This window comes from Anabrus simplex, chromosome 1, assembly GCF_040414725.1.
Source record: "Anabrus simplex isolate iqAnaSimp1 chromosome 1, ASM4041472v1, whole genome shotgun sequence".
NCBI classification, from domain to species: domain Eukaryota; kingdom Metazoa; phylum Arthropoda; class Insecta; order Orthoptera; family Tettigoniidae; genus Anabrus; species Anabrus simplex.
Window position 1 is genome coordinate 610,441,245 of NC_090265.1, and position 15,139 is coordinate 610,456,383.

The window sequence follows — 15,139 nt, forward strand, 5'->3', positions numbered from 1 at the left end:
TCATGTAGGTAAAATCTTTCATTTCCAAACAACTTTCAGATGGCAGGTAAAATTGATGTTTGCAGCTATGAAGAAACAGCTCACCAGTTACGGCACCTTCGAAGAATGGACCAATCAAACCGCGATGATAGACCACACTACACATTAACACCAGGTAGATTAACAGGTTTGTCCATGTGAACGTGAGGATTTTCAGGAGCCCAGTACACACAGTTGTGGCAGTTTACAGTACCGTACAGTTTGAAATGCACCTCATCAGACCAGATAATCATCCCTGCAAACCGTTCATCCTCATGAAGCATGGCTTCAAACGATTTGCAGCACTCCATCCTTAGATCCGGGTCGTCCTCGTTCACAGCGTGCAGCAATCTTGGAATGTACGCTTTCCACTTTGCAGTCTTCAGGATTTGTGTGGTTGATCGACTTACCCCGCTTTCACGTGCACCCTGATTCACAGATTTTTGAGGTGACCTAGTAAAACCCAGCAGCACTGGACACTGGACTTGTTGATGTTTTTGGTCGGCCAGACCTTATCTTATGCCTGTTCCCCTATCGGGCACGTCCCAGGTGGCGGATAGGGGGGCCCTCCGGACTTGTCTGGAAATATAATACCCTCTCGTGGACCAAAAACAGGTATTGCCAAAAAACGTCTCGAGGCATTGTGATTGTTACTAGCCCAAGTCAAGGCTTGGAAGTGGAGGCTTCGCCCAGACATGCTAGAGAGGCATCCATGGTTGCTCCACATGGGTGATACGGTGGTTCAGGTGAAGTGGGGCTGGTGATTGAGGTGAAGGCTCACTGCAGGGTGCTGGAACCAATACATTGCTTGGCTCTACGTAGCCTGGACAAGCCGCGGGTTGGAAAAGGGGCGATCCCAACCTAGGGGGAAAGTAATGGCTGTGAACTCAGTCATGATACCTACCTTGTATCTGTATACTTTCCACTTGCCAGTGATCTAGAAACATACTTAACATTTTATAAGTTATTTGAAACTAATGAAAAACTTCAAAGCCAGGATATCGTACTTGTAGGCAATTCTAACCTTCCATTAATAGTTAGTTCAGATTATGATATGTTAAATGGTGGAATTGCATACAAGTCCCTAGCTAATTTTATGTCTCTGTATCAATTGAAATCTCTCAATGATGTTTTGAATGTTAATGATAGAACTCTTGATCTCATTTTAACTAATGTAAGTGATGTAACTGTGAGCAGAAAGCAATATCCATTAGTCCCAGAAGATCCACACCACCCTGCACTAACAATTCTTTTAGAACCAAGAGGTGAACGTGATCAAATAAAGCAAATTCGTACTATAGCATGATTTTTAGAAAGTAAATTTTCTTGGTATATATAACGTTTCGAGAAACGGACTGGTCTGAGTTGGAAAAAATTGAAGATGTAGATTAAGCAGTAGAACATTTTTACGTGAAAGTAAATTCTGTATTTGAAGCCATGGTCCCCAAAAGAGCATTTTTTCCAAGAACTAAATACCCGGTTTGGTTTAATTCGGAAATAATCCATAATATTAAGTTGAAAGAATTGCATAGAAGACAACAAAAAATTTCTGATCACAGTAAACATGTATATAAACAACTTAAGATATATGTTAAAACCTTAATCAACAAAACGTATAATCGTTATATCTCTGAAATTCAAAACATCACAAAAGATACTAAATAATTCTGGAATTTTATTAAAAATAAGCGAACTCAAAAAGATCCACCCTTACAGAGTATGAAACTTAATAATATTATGTTAGATAATAGTCAATGTATTTCCAATGGTTTTGCAACGTTCTTTAAATCTGTATACTCTTCTTCTCCACCTTCTTACGCTATTCCGGAAACACCACAATTACTGGTAAACGATTCCCTAGGAGTAGAATTTATAACCACAAGTGAATACAAAGCAGCTATTATGAAACTGAAGTCCAAAAAATCATGTGGCCCTGATGGGATACCTCCCTACATCCTAAAAGCATGTTCCGAAATGTTACTCATTCCCCTTCTGAGACTGTATAATTTGATACTTAAGAAGCAGACATTTCCCAAAGCCTGGAAAATATCGAGAGTTTGTTCAATCTATAAATCTGGGGACAATAAGATGACTGAGAATTACTGACCTCTCTGTATATTATGTTTTATGCGCTCCGTGCAAAATCCTAGAACAAATTTTATATTGTCGTATTTTTGTTCGTGTAAAGGCGACTATAAGTGAATATCAGCATGGCTTTATGCCTGGTAGATCAACAATAAGCAATCTTGTTAATTTTGCACAGTATTCTTTTAATGTTCTACATAGGCAGGGAAATGTTGATGTAATTTACTTGGACTTTTCGAAAGCCTTTGACAAAACTGATCATGATATTTTACTGAAAAAACTCTCTGAATATTGAATGACTTCACCAATGCTATCACTGATTTCATCCTATCATAGAGACAGAAAACAGTATGTAGCATATCACAATTGTAATTCCGATATTTTTTCTGTCTATTCTGGTGTTCCACAGGGTTCAAACTGGGTCCGTTTCTGTTTAACCTTTATGTCAACGATCTCCCATCTAAGGTTAAGTTTTCAAACTGCCTTTTATATGCAGATGATGTAAAGCTTTACAAAGAAATAAAATGTGATGGGAGACATCGACAAACTACAAAGCGACTTAAATCAATTATACGAATGGAGTATAGAAAATAATTTATATTTCAATATAAAGAAATGTTGCTTCATGAAAATTACACACGGAAAATTCCCTAAAGAACACGTGTACTCTATTAACAATGAATTACTGACGCAGGTTAATTCAATTAATGATCTAGGAGTACGCATCACAAACAATTAGTCCTTTAACCCACACATTTATGACACAATTAACGATGCCTACAAAAAACTGGGCTTCTTAATCCAACACACCAGAGACCTGAATAATATCCAAGCCCTCACACTTTTGTTCAACACACTTGTGAGGTCCAAACTTGAGTACGCATCGGTAATTTGGTCTCCCCTTTATAAATCTTATCAAAACCATGTGGAGAAAGTTCAAAAACATTTCTTATATTATCTTTAATTTAAAAAATATAACAGGTTTGTCCCTAGGGGCATAATTCACTATAAAGATCTCCTGAAAGAATTTAACTTCACTTCATTATTAAACAGACTATACTAAATGATCAAAAATACCTCCATAGAGTTATCAATAATGTGGTAGATAACAGTTACTTTCTACAACAATTCTCGTTCAATTCCCGGAAAGGAAGTTTAAGACACAGACATCTCTTGTTTCCTCCGATTTCTAAAACAGTATTTTATAGAAGCTCACCACTGTTCAGAATGTGCACTACTTATAACGTCACAGTTCATAAATTTCCTGATCTTGATCTAGACTTTGCTGTTAGATACAATTATTATGTAAAATTACTTAAGAAGGCACACAGTTAAAGTAATGGTCGCACTATGCTGGGCACTTTGAGTTCAGTTCAATATCTCTGAAGGTTTACCCTATAGGTGTAATATGTACTATATTTATACTTATTTCTTGGTTAATTTGTGTTTCATTTTGGTGTTTTATTTTATTTAAATTTATATAATTTAAATATAGATAAACAAAATGTACGGAAAACTTCAAACAAATTGTCATTACTAATGTTTATTTGTACTTAAGATTTAATGTGCTGTTCATACTGATTGCCACAACTCATCTCTTACCAAACACATATATTTCATCCCTTACTTTCCATGATTTTCTTTTATATGTCAGTTGCTTTAACTGGTGCCAGTTTAAGATTGGAGTTATTTCCTTTGTAGATACTAATTCTTAATTTATTTTATGTTTCTGTACTTCTACTTTTTTATTCATTTTTAGATATTAAGTATTTTAGGTCATAAGTCCACTTTGAACCTGAAAAAGTATACTTTTTAATTCATTTTTAGATATTAAGTATATTAGGTCATAAGTCCACTTCAAACTTGAAAAGTATTAATGTGCTGTAAATTCCGTTTGCTACTTTACTTGTTAATAATGTTGTATATTTTTATTTTTAGATATTAAGTTCTTTCTGACATTTGTTATTTTTAATAATTAATGCATAGTGACTAAGCCGCCTGTAATTGGAGAAACATCTCTGTTCGTGGTATGAAATATATAAATAAATAAGATAATGCCAAGGGGAGACCACGTGAGTAGGCCTACTGAAGGGGGAACAAATCTGGCTAGGTTCAGGCCAGGGGTGGACCGCTGGATGGGTGACTGAGAGGCGTGGTCTCTGCTACGGAGACCCTGAGTTGCGGGAGAACAATATCTGGCTGTATGCCACCCCACAGATGGTGAGAACGACGCTCAGGACCCTAGAAGGGGCAAAAACTCTATGAGAGATTGAAATATGGATGCTTATAAAGAACCAATTTCAAAATTTCGACATCAAGGGAAGCCAAGGAAGCTCCAATAGAGCAGATCCGGGAGCAAGCCCAAGATGAAAAAATGTCCCAATTGGACAGGCTGTCGCTGATTCAAAACAAGAAATGGCAACAGAAGCTCAAGTAGAGCAGACTACTACCACAAGCAAACCAGGAACATCCGTAGAGACAGAATTGAAGATTTCTGCATCGAAAATCAACAGATTTCATATCGACAGACCACCTTGCAACAGTGCATATTACAAGGAAAGGAAGAGAGTGAGGAAGGAAGCCAAAATAGCGGCTAGAACTTGAACGGAGAAGAAGCCAAGGAACAGGGATCGGCGAGAGGCTATCCCTCCCGACAACACCCAAAAGGCCATCAAGTTCGGCTACAAAACCGCCCGCCAAGAAACAGAAAGAAGAAACAGTCATGTCCTTTTCAGAAAGACTAACTTCAATCAAGGTAGCAATAATGGCGACAATGAGACAGGAAAAGGCTAGGAGTGGGCAAGGAAGCGCCCATGGCCTTAATTAAGGTACAGCCCCAACATATACCTGGTGTGAAAATGGGAAACCACAGAAAACCATCTTCAGGGCTGCCGACAGTGAGGTTCGAACCCACTATCTTCCGAATACTGGCCGCACTTAAGTGACTGCAGCTATCAAGCTCGGTAAATCAATCTTCCTGCCGTTCATAAACCTCTGGCAATACGGTACCGGGAATCGAACTCAGGCTCCCGAGAATGGCAGCTAATTGTGCTAACCATTACGCTGGCGGACATTCTTAATTACAAAAGCACAGACATATATACATGACTGATGCGTGCTTCCAATGTGCGGGTCGGACACAAAACTCTTCACCTATTTGTGTGACGTCATCAGAGCTGCAGCAGGCCTACGCTACGGAGGCGGACATTTCTTAACTACGAAACACAGATGTACTGCATGACTTAGATGCGTGTTTTCATTGCATGGGTCGTACGGACGAAACTATTCACAAATGTGTGTGATGTCATCAGAGCTGCATAAGGCTTGTACCCGCTTCGAAGTGGAATTGTTGTTCTTCTCTGACAAATTACATTGGGGGGGGGGTCTTATATGCGAGATTTATTTTTTCATTTTCTTCATCTCAAAAAGCCAAGTGGGGTCTAATACACGAGTAAATACTATATATATGGCAGTATTTTGGCAAGTTAATGGATGTCTGACTCGCTGGCTGAATGGGCAGCGCACTGGCCTTCGGTTCAGAGGGTCCTGGGTTCGATTCCCGGCTGGGTCGGGGATTTTAATCCCTTGTGATTAATTCCTTAGGCTCAGGGACTGGGTGTTTGTGTCCATCCCAACATTCTCTTCTTCATATTCACACAACACACTACCAACCACCACAAAAACACACAATAGTGATTACATCCCTCCATATAGGGTTGGCATCAGGAAGGGCATCCACCCGTAAAACAGGGCCAAATCCACATGTGCAACCCAGTTCGCACCTGCGACCCCACAGATGTGGAAAAAGCGGTAGGAAAAGAAGAAAAAGAATTGGCAAGTTAATGAATATGATCCATAACCAGCAAGGTATCACTATCTAGACAAGTAAATTTTCAGAAAAATTAAAACTCACCTCTTCAAAACTCGTCCAGATCCAATACCACTCATACCATCTTCATCACCAGTGAGAATTTTAAGAAAATTAGTGGAATTTACATCCTGGAAAATAATATGTTAATTATAGTACTTATTTAGCTAAAACAGAAAATGAGTTTAAAGCAAAATATGTGGGGTGATAATCACGTATTTCCAGGATGATTCCAGTTTAGTAATTTTTCACTGAAATTTCTGTTGCAAAATATGGTATCCCAGTTTCAATCAGTCAGAATGGTTCACTTTATAAGTTGTAAGTATGATTTTCCATTGCTAGTCTGAGTGTTTTCAAAGCATTATCAAGATGAATAAAAACAAATTAATTCTTTCCATTGATTTTTGAACATTTTCCTGCATGATGCTTTCCTCAGTCACCTCTGCAGTTGACATAATCGAGATAATTTATTACAGAATGGTTGACATAATCGAGATAATTTATTACAGAATGGAAGTTCACTAAATTGGCCAAATAATAAGCTTGCATCATAACGGATGTTCCAGAAAAAGAACAACATAACACATTAAGTTACTGAGAGGGTTTTTTTTTGCTATTGGCTTTACGTTGCACCGACATAGATAGGTCTTACAGCGACGATGGGACAGGAAAGGTCTAGGAGTGGGAAGGAAGCAACCATGGCCTTAATTAAGGTACAGCCCCAGCATCTGCCTGGTGTGAAAACGGGAAACCACGATAAAAACCATCTTCAGGGCTGCTGACAGATACCACTGGACTGAGCCAGGATTGAACCTGCAAGTTGGGATCAGAAGGCCAGCGCCTCAACCGTCTGATCCTCTCAGCCTGGCACAAGTCACTGTATAAGCATGTCAAGATAAGTTCAAAGGTGGGGTCCCAAAGGCTTGTTTGTGCTACAAATGCCTCTGATAGTGATATCTTCGTATTTAACATAAAGATAACCTTTCCCCAACATTATTACCTTGATATCAATTTCAATTGACTTACTCAGGTTAAATGATGTTATAAATCATCAGTATTATGTGAAACTACAAGAAACACACACATCTGTAGTTATGAAACATAATAATTTAAATATGTCTCAAAATATGCACTCAGAATAACAACACAATTCCAGCACCCTTACTGCCAAGTATAATAACAAGAAGTAAAAGTAAAGTTCCATCTTCTTATATCAGACTCCTACTATTCAATCACAACTTACCCACATGACTTACAGCAAAAGAGAAATCTCTGTTTGGAAAATACATATAACCTAGGCACCACCGAATATACAGTGCAGTCTCAGTTGAGTTGATAGTTATTCCCTGTGCCATGTTTGGGCGAGAGAATGATGCAATAGTCGCCTAACCTATACTGCTTGCCCATTGTTATGACATGGTTTCAAGTAGTCTATGATAAGGTTCCGTACAGCATGACTGCTTCTTATACAACAGCAATTGATCAGTTTAGTGCATTTCATGGCCTCTGAATTAAGTGTCGAATAGCATATTTTCATGTGCTGTAGATTTTTTTTAATGCAATTCACACAAAAATTTGGAGATTCGTGAGGCTGAATTGGAGAGGGTGAACCAGAATATCATTAAATACAACAATGCTTGTCTACAAGCTGGGGGTGAGCAATTTCAACACATTTACTGTAACGGGATAGGGTCCCTAAGTGTGTTTACCTATCTGTTCTTCAGTCTGATCCATTCATCAAAGTTGATAGGATTTTTACAGGTGTACGGAAACCATGTGACAGTGACTTTTTTTTTTTTTAATATGCGGCATGCAGGAAGAACGACAAGCCTTGTAGGGCTCGCCCCATACAACAAAAAGTTTGTTAATAATGAATTTATATATAAAATAAGAGTTTTGTCTGTACATCACTCAGAATTTTAAAAGGATAGTATTTCTGCATCAGTTGTGTCCATAGCAACAAGGAAATGCATTTTTTAATTTTCCGTAATTTCTGTCTGTCTGTATGTATGTATGTACACGCATCACGAGAAAGCGGCTGAAGAGAATTTAATGAAAACTGATATGTAAATTCCGGGAATATAACGCTACAATCTAGGCCATAAATAATCTTACTCAAGCTGAGAGAAATGGTAGTTTAGGGGAAGGCCTACAATTTAATTCTCGAATATTTATGTTATTAGTGGGTCTATCTTAATGAAAATCAGTATGCAAAGTCAGGGAATAAGTCGCTACAATCTACGTCATAAATAATCTTATCAGTGCTGAGAGAAATGGTAGTTTAGGGGAAGGCCTAAACTTAAATTCTCAAATTTTTATGTTATTAGTGGTCCTACCTTAATGAAAATTGGTATGCGAAGTCGGGGAATAAGTCGCTACCATCTAGGTCATAAATAATTTTATTCACGCTGAGTGAAATGGTAGTTTAGAGGAAGACCTGAAATTTACTTCTCAAATATATGCGTTATTAGTGGTCCTATCGACAAATACCACATAATGCTTAAAGTAAATACAAAATTTTAATATTCCACCTACTCAATACTAAAAAATCATGTGATGTTTTTACAAAAACATTACAATGACATTAAAAGGTACTAGTTTCGGTCCACTGTGGACCATCATCAGCCTAGCCAAATTACAACAGTAAAAGACATAGTGATAAAAATGGTATGGAGAATGAGAGGATCTAAAAGGATGGGATGGTGGTGGAATGACAGATAAAAGTGAAAAAACCGTATTTGCGAATAATGATAAAAGTAACAGAAGTGTTCACAATGACAAGTAAAATCTTGTGAAGTCACAGTAAAAACTCTTGATGAGATAGTCAGGTTGGCAGTTGCTCCTCTGTTGCACGATTGACATATATAACTACGTATATGCTTCTAGAAAGTTGTAGGTGTAAGTTCCACTTTTGCGTAGAGGGAAGAATTGTCCAATGAGACTAGCACCAGATTAAAATTGACAAAGTTGAACCTGTTCTATGGTGGAATTAAAGGCTTTCTGTGTTGCACAGAAGTCTCAGATCAATCGGGACCCCTTGATCTGAGACTTCTGTTCAACACAGAAAGCCTGTAATTCCACCATAGAACAGGTTCAACTTTGTCAATTTTAATCTGGTGCTAGTCTCATTGGACAATTCTTCCCTCTACGCAAAAGTGGAACTTACACCTACAACTTTCTAGAAGCATATACGTAGTTATATATGTCAATCGTGCAACAGAGGAGCAACTGCCAACCTGACTATCTCATCAAGAGTTTTTACTGTGACTTCACAAGATTTTACTTGTCATTGTGAACACTTCTGTTACTTTTATCATTATTCGCAAATACGGTTTTTTCACTTTTATCTGTCATTCCACCACCATCCCATCCTTTTAGATCCTCTCATTCTCCATACCATTTTTATCACTATGTCTTTTACTGTTGTAATTTGGCTAGGCTGATGATGGTCCACAGTGGACCGAAACTAGTACCTTTTAATGTCATTGTAATGTTTTTGTAAAAACATCACATGATTTTTTAGTATTGAGTAGGTGGAATATTAAAATTTTGTATTTACTTTAAGCATAGTCTCAACTCAATACGGAACCTAACAATGAAGTTTATTACTTTTAAAAATACCACATAAGTATTAAATTTCCAATCATTTATATCTTATACATTTTTACCGTACCAGCGATGATAACAGAGATATTCATGAATTTGGACTTTTGTTGCTAAGTCCATATCAGTGCCGAGTCACGAGAAAATGGATAAACATAATTTAATGAAAATCGGTATGTAAAGTCGGGGAATAAGGAATCTACGCTATAAATAATTTTGTAAGATGCCTTAATATCACAGAGTCGAAAGAAAAATAAATGTGAAGGCCACATAACATTGATCAAAAATAACATTACATTGACCACTGTTTGTTGTGATGTGCTTTGTGTCGTCTGTTGCCACTCACCTCGAATAGATGGGATTACTGCTGTATAGAGTAATTTTTTGCTTTGCGTTGCACTGACACAGATACTGGTAGGTCTTATGGCGACGACGGGACAGGAATGGCTAGGAGTGGGAAGGAAGCGGCCCTGGCCTTAATTACAGTACAGCCCCAGCTTTTGCCTGGTGTGAAAATGGGAGACCACAGAAAACCAACTTCAGGGCTGTTGACAGTGGGGTTCGAACCCACTACCTCCCGGATGCAAGATCACAGCTGCATGCCCCTAACCGCACGGCCAACTCACCCGGTTGTACCGAGTGTAACAGCCTGCCTGAATGTAGGCGTGAAGTGGCTGGGGAGTTAGATAACTTTCTTCTTTAGCATGCTATTCCTCTGGTTCATACATTTTCTGATATTACTGGCATGTAACAAACCGGTTCGTCATAGCATTCGAGCTATTCAATCCCTACTCTGAGGCACTGATTGGAATTAGTAGCATGCATATTTAACGGAATAATGGCAGAGGAGTGTTCACGGCTGTCTGTGACTTATTCCAGCACTGGAACTTTGGACTGTTAGATCGGCACTGTAGTACTGTTCATTAAAAGTGAGAAAATGTGCGGTTTTTCATTTGATCAAGTATTTTACATGATAACATTAGTTTTAATCACTACATTTCTACTGACGTTTTTGTAATGGCTTAAGTTGACCAGCTAGTAAAGCAACAAAGACAGTCTTTCTGAGAATCCCGTAGCGAAGCATGGGTACATCAGCTAGTGAATTTATAAATTTTGGAAAAGTTACCATACCTATGGTTTTTATTACTAACATACAGAGTTCATCTTATCATAAGCACTCACACGTTAATAATAGTCCTTATGCATGTGCTATATATTAGGACATCTTATGCGAAAATACTAATCCCTCCTAGAACATTTCATTTTAAGAATCACTCTGTTATGAGATCTGTTCAAAAGACAAGTTCCTTTCAGTGTGATCAAAATAGAAAATTGTGCAGTCAACACCTATTGACCTATTCCCTTACTATGCTGGATGCAACTGTTTTGTGTATTTAAACTGAAAATTCAGTACTATGACTACTGATTTATTTTAATTGTGATTTTCTAGATTATTTGTATTTATTTATTTATTTATTTAGCATATGGCTAAGAATGGGTAAGAGGAAATATTTTTTACAATATTATCCTTGATGGTGGATAATGAGAAGGCATATGACAGCAATGCAAAAGAGAAGATATGGGAATGCTTTAGAAAAAGGAATGTGCCAGAGGGACTGGTGAGGAAAGTTCAGATGCTGTATGAGACTGTACCAGCTGTGTGCGATTGGGTGACGGACATTCATCCTAGTTCAAGACCGAAAGTGGCGTCCAGCAAGGCAGTGCACTATCCCCATTATTGTTTGTCACCATCATCGATGACATAATGAAGAACATCAAGAAAACCTCTGGTGAACTAAACGCAATGGCCTTTGCTGATGAAGTTTTGATCTTGGGAGAAACTGAGGAACAAGTACAGTAGAGACTCAATGAATGGAAGGTTAAGTTCCAGGAGTTCAATCTCAAGATAAGCAAACTCAAAACAGTAGTGATGGCAATAAACTGAGAGGGACGACCAGCGAACATCATCCTAGGAAACCATCCACTAGAAAGTGTGGAAAGCTTTATGTACCTCAGCAGTGTAATATTCGAGATACACTAGCCACACACCAAGGAGGTGGAAAATAGAGTGCAGAAGAGCTCTCACTTTTACCAGCAAGTACGAACACTCCTCTGGGATCCCAAAGTACCAACAAAATCAAAGCTGGTGATGTTCAATCAGTACTTCATACCAATCTTAATCTATGGTACTGAAACCTGCACCCTCACTAAGAAAGACTCATCAAGGTTGCAGGCATCCAAGATGAAGTTCCTTAGATCTACAATTCAAAAAACCAAACTGGAAAAGTTGAGGAATTATGTGGTTAGGAAGGAAGGTAGGATTATTACATCATTGTTAGATCGGATCAGCATGTCCAGACTGAGGTGGTTTGGGCATGTAATGAGGATAAAGCCAACAAGGACAGCATATGTTAACTTGGAGCGACATGTGGCAGAGAAACCCACTGGATGGACATTGTAAAGATGGACATTGCAGATCAGGGAAGGACACTACAGGACGTCATCAAAACAGCAGAACGTATCTCAATAAGACAGAATGGAAGAGGCTCGCCAACAGTACCCGGGAAACTGGAACTGTAAAATGATGATAATGATGATGGTGGATAAGATGTCGCCGCTCTCAAGATTCAAATATAAATTTTCTTTCCTTAACATCGCCAACAGACAGAAGTGCATCAAAATGCTAAGTAAGGTAGGAATGTAAAATATAATTACAACATATTTGGTTGAAACATTCCTAAACCACAATATAAATAAATAATCACATTCAACAAAAAATTTTCAAGTCAAATAATCCTATGTCAAGGGGATTCACGCTACGACAAATGCTTTAAAATTTAGGAGGCGGCACTCAAATCTTTGAGCCAGGTAATTTTTCTAGTACTCGCATCGTTAATATACTCGTCTAGCCTTCTGAAAAACAAAACATGGTAGTAAGAGCAATAGGTATTGTGATTTTATAGTTTTATACATCACAACTGATTACCATAAAATGTAAAGACAGCAGGACACTGAACTAAGTAAGACAAACATATACCATTCATACTCAGCTCAAAAAAAAAAGGTGCTAAAAAAAAGGGGAAAAAAAAATTCTGGAGAAGAAACATAATTTACATCTTCAACAGGGATCACTCTTCTCTAAATTTTACTTGAGCCAGTCCTTTGTGAAATAATGAACTTAAAACTAATTTTCAATAAAGATTTCAAGGAGTGTTACAAAATTGTGTCATTAAATAACCACTTCAATTATTAGGTACAGAAAACATATTTCCATCCTTATACAGAAAGAGCATGAAGTAATTTATATTTTATATCCTACATAATATGCGTTCTTACTATAGAAATTAATGTACTTACATCACCAGTATAGTCCTTGGGTACTCCCCGGTACACATCGTGTCCATGAGGTCTGTTGATTATAACACCTTGTCTTGGGTTCCTGTTTCAGATACAAAGAAAATTAATTTACCATGAAAAGAGTTGGTTACAAAGAACAAAAGTATTTTATTTATTTATTTATTTATTTATTTACTGTATTTATTTATCACAGGGCTTTTAGTACTGGGAGTGTCCGAGGACATGTTCATTTCACCTAGTGCAGGTCTTTCTATATGACACCCATGGGCGATCTGTGTGCCTGGATGTGGTGTGATTATAATAAGGTATTGAAAGGTTGAAATCTGGTGTCAGCACATGGCCTATTCCTGTTAAATAACATGAAGAAGTCCACTCAAGGCTTAACATTGCGATCCAATTGGCAAATCATTATCAACAGCGCCATATGCCTTCACTCCGCATAAACACTACCAATAGTTCTGTAACTAAATCAAGGCTTTTAGCATGCAATCTAGTGATTAGAAAGTGTATACCACCAACTCTCCAACCCCACTGGCCAAGATTTTGATGATGAAAATTCTTTCCAATAACAGACTGGAATGTACAGACATGGAATGTTCAGGGTTTAACAAACAAATTAGATATTGGTACTTCGGTGTATTCAGATGATATAGATGTTGATTCCCATAGGGAACCTGAAATATTTGTCCTGAATGAGTAAGTTTATAATACCAATATGGTTGGTCCATTATTGAACATTATAAATTTCCCAGCTAACTCATTCCTGGTTGCCAGCAATTCACCCCAGTGTGGTAAGTTGGGCTCATCAGTTGGTAAATAGCACACCCACCAAGACGCATGGCTAGTGCATACCATGGAAGCCACTGCATAGGCTATTTGGAGCCACCAGCAGTGCCAATGCATGTGCATTTAAAAAAAAACAAGATTCTGGAGAAATAAAGTTTAGGTCTTCAACAGGGATCACTCTTCTCTAAATTTTACTTGCGCCTGTTCTTTGTGAAATAGTGAACTACTTATAAACTAATTTTCAATAAAAATTTTAATGAGTGATATAAAATTATGTCATTAAATAACCACTTCAATTATTTGATACAGAAAACATATTTTTATCCATACAGAAAAGCAAGAGCATGAAATAATTCATATTTGCATTTTATATCCTATATAGTATGCATTACTACTTTAGAAATACTGATCATGAAGCTTCTTATTACTGAACAGGATTTTGAGTTTACCTCAGTAAAGATTCCAAAATTAAAGCTCATAAGACAGCGAGAGAGAGAGAGAGAGAAAGAGTGTGTGTGTGTATATATATATATATACACAGTTTACCATTAGGAAAATTTCAGTTATTTATATGAAAATTAGAATTTGGTGTGCTATTTACCAACTGATGAGCCCAACTTAGCACACTGGGGAGAAACGCTGGCAACCACGAATGAGTTGGCTGGAAAATGTACAATGTCCAATAATGGACGAACTATATTGGTATTATCAGTGTATTCAATGGAAAATTTTTAAAATAATAATAATAATAATAATAATAATAATAATAATAATAATAATAATAATAATAATAATAATAATAATAATAATTCTCTGTTTTTCAGAACACTGGCTCAGAGTGGAACAACAGTTGATAAACTTTCCAGGATTTGTTAGAGCAGCAATTACTGTAGATCAGGTAATAAACGTGGGGCACCTGTATCTATATCAGAAATAATACTGATCATGAAGCTTATCTTATTACTGAACAGGATTTTGAGATTATCACAGTAAAGATTCCAAAATTAAAGCTCATAATAGTGTGTGTATACTGTTTACCATTAGGAAAATTTCAGTTATACCGAGCTCGATAGCTGCAGTCGCTTAAGTGCAGCCAGTATCCAGTATTCGGGAGATAGTAGGTTCGAACCCCACTGTCGGCAGCCCTGAAAATGGTTTTCCGTGGTTTCCTATTTTCACACCAGGCAAATGCTGGGGCTGTACCTTAATTAAGGCCACGGCCGCTTCCTTCCCACTCCTAGCCCTATCCTGTCCCCCCGTCGCCATAAGACCTATCTGTGTCGGTGCAATGTAAAGCAAATAGCAACAAAAAAAAAAATTCAGTTATTTATAGAAAAATTAGAATTACCATTAAGTAATTTAAGTAAAATGAGTTATGATATAATTATTTGTGGGGATGTAAATGTTAATTTCTTGAAATAT

The 15,139-nt window shown here is 37.4% G+C and overlaps 1 protein-coding gene across 1 annotated transcript in view; it reads right to left on the minus strand.

Annotated features, from left to right (window-relative positions):
* Positions 1–15,139, minus strand: part of LOC136857202 (legumain) — a 137,972-nt gene that overhangs the window by 76,896 nt on the left and 45,937 nt on the right. Inside the window, exons 4-5 of the mRNA XM_067135665.2 lie at positions 12,932–13,013; positions 6,017–6,102 (exon numbers count right to left, since the gene is read on the minus strand). Of these exons, the coding sequence (XP_066991766.2) occupies positions 6,017–6,102; positions 12,932–13,013 (168 nt within the window). The remainder of the gene's footprint in view (positions 1–6,016; positions 6,103–12,931; positions 13,014–15,139) is intronic.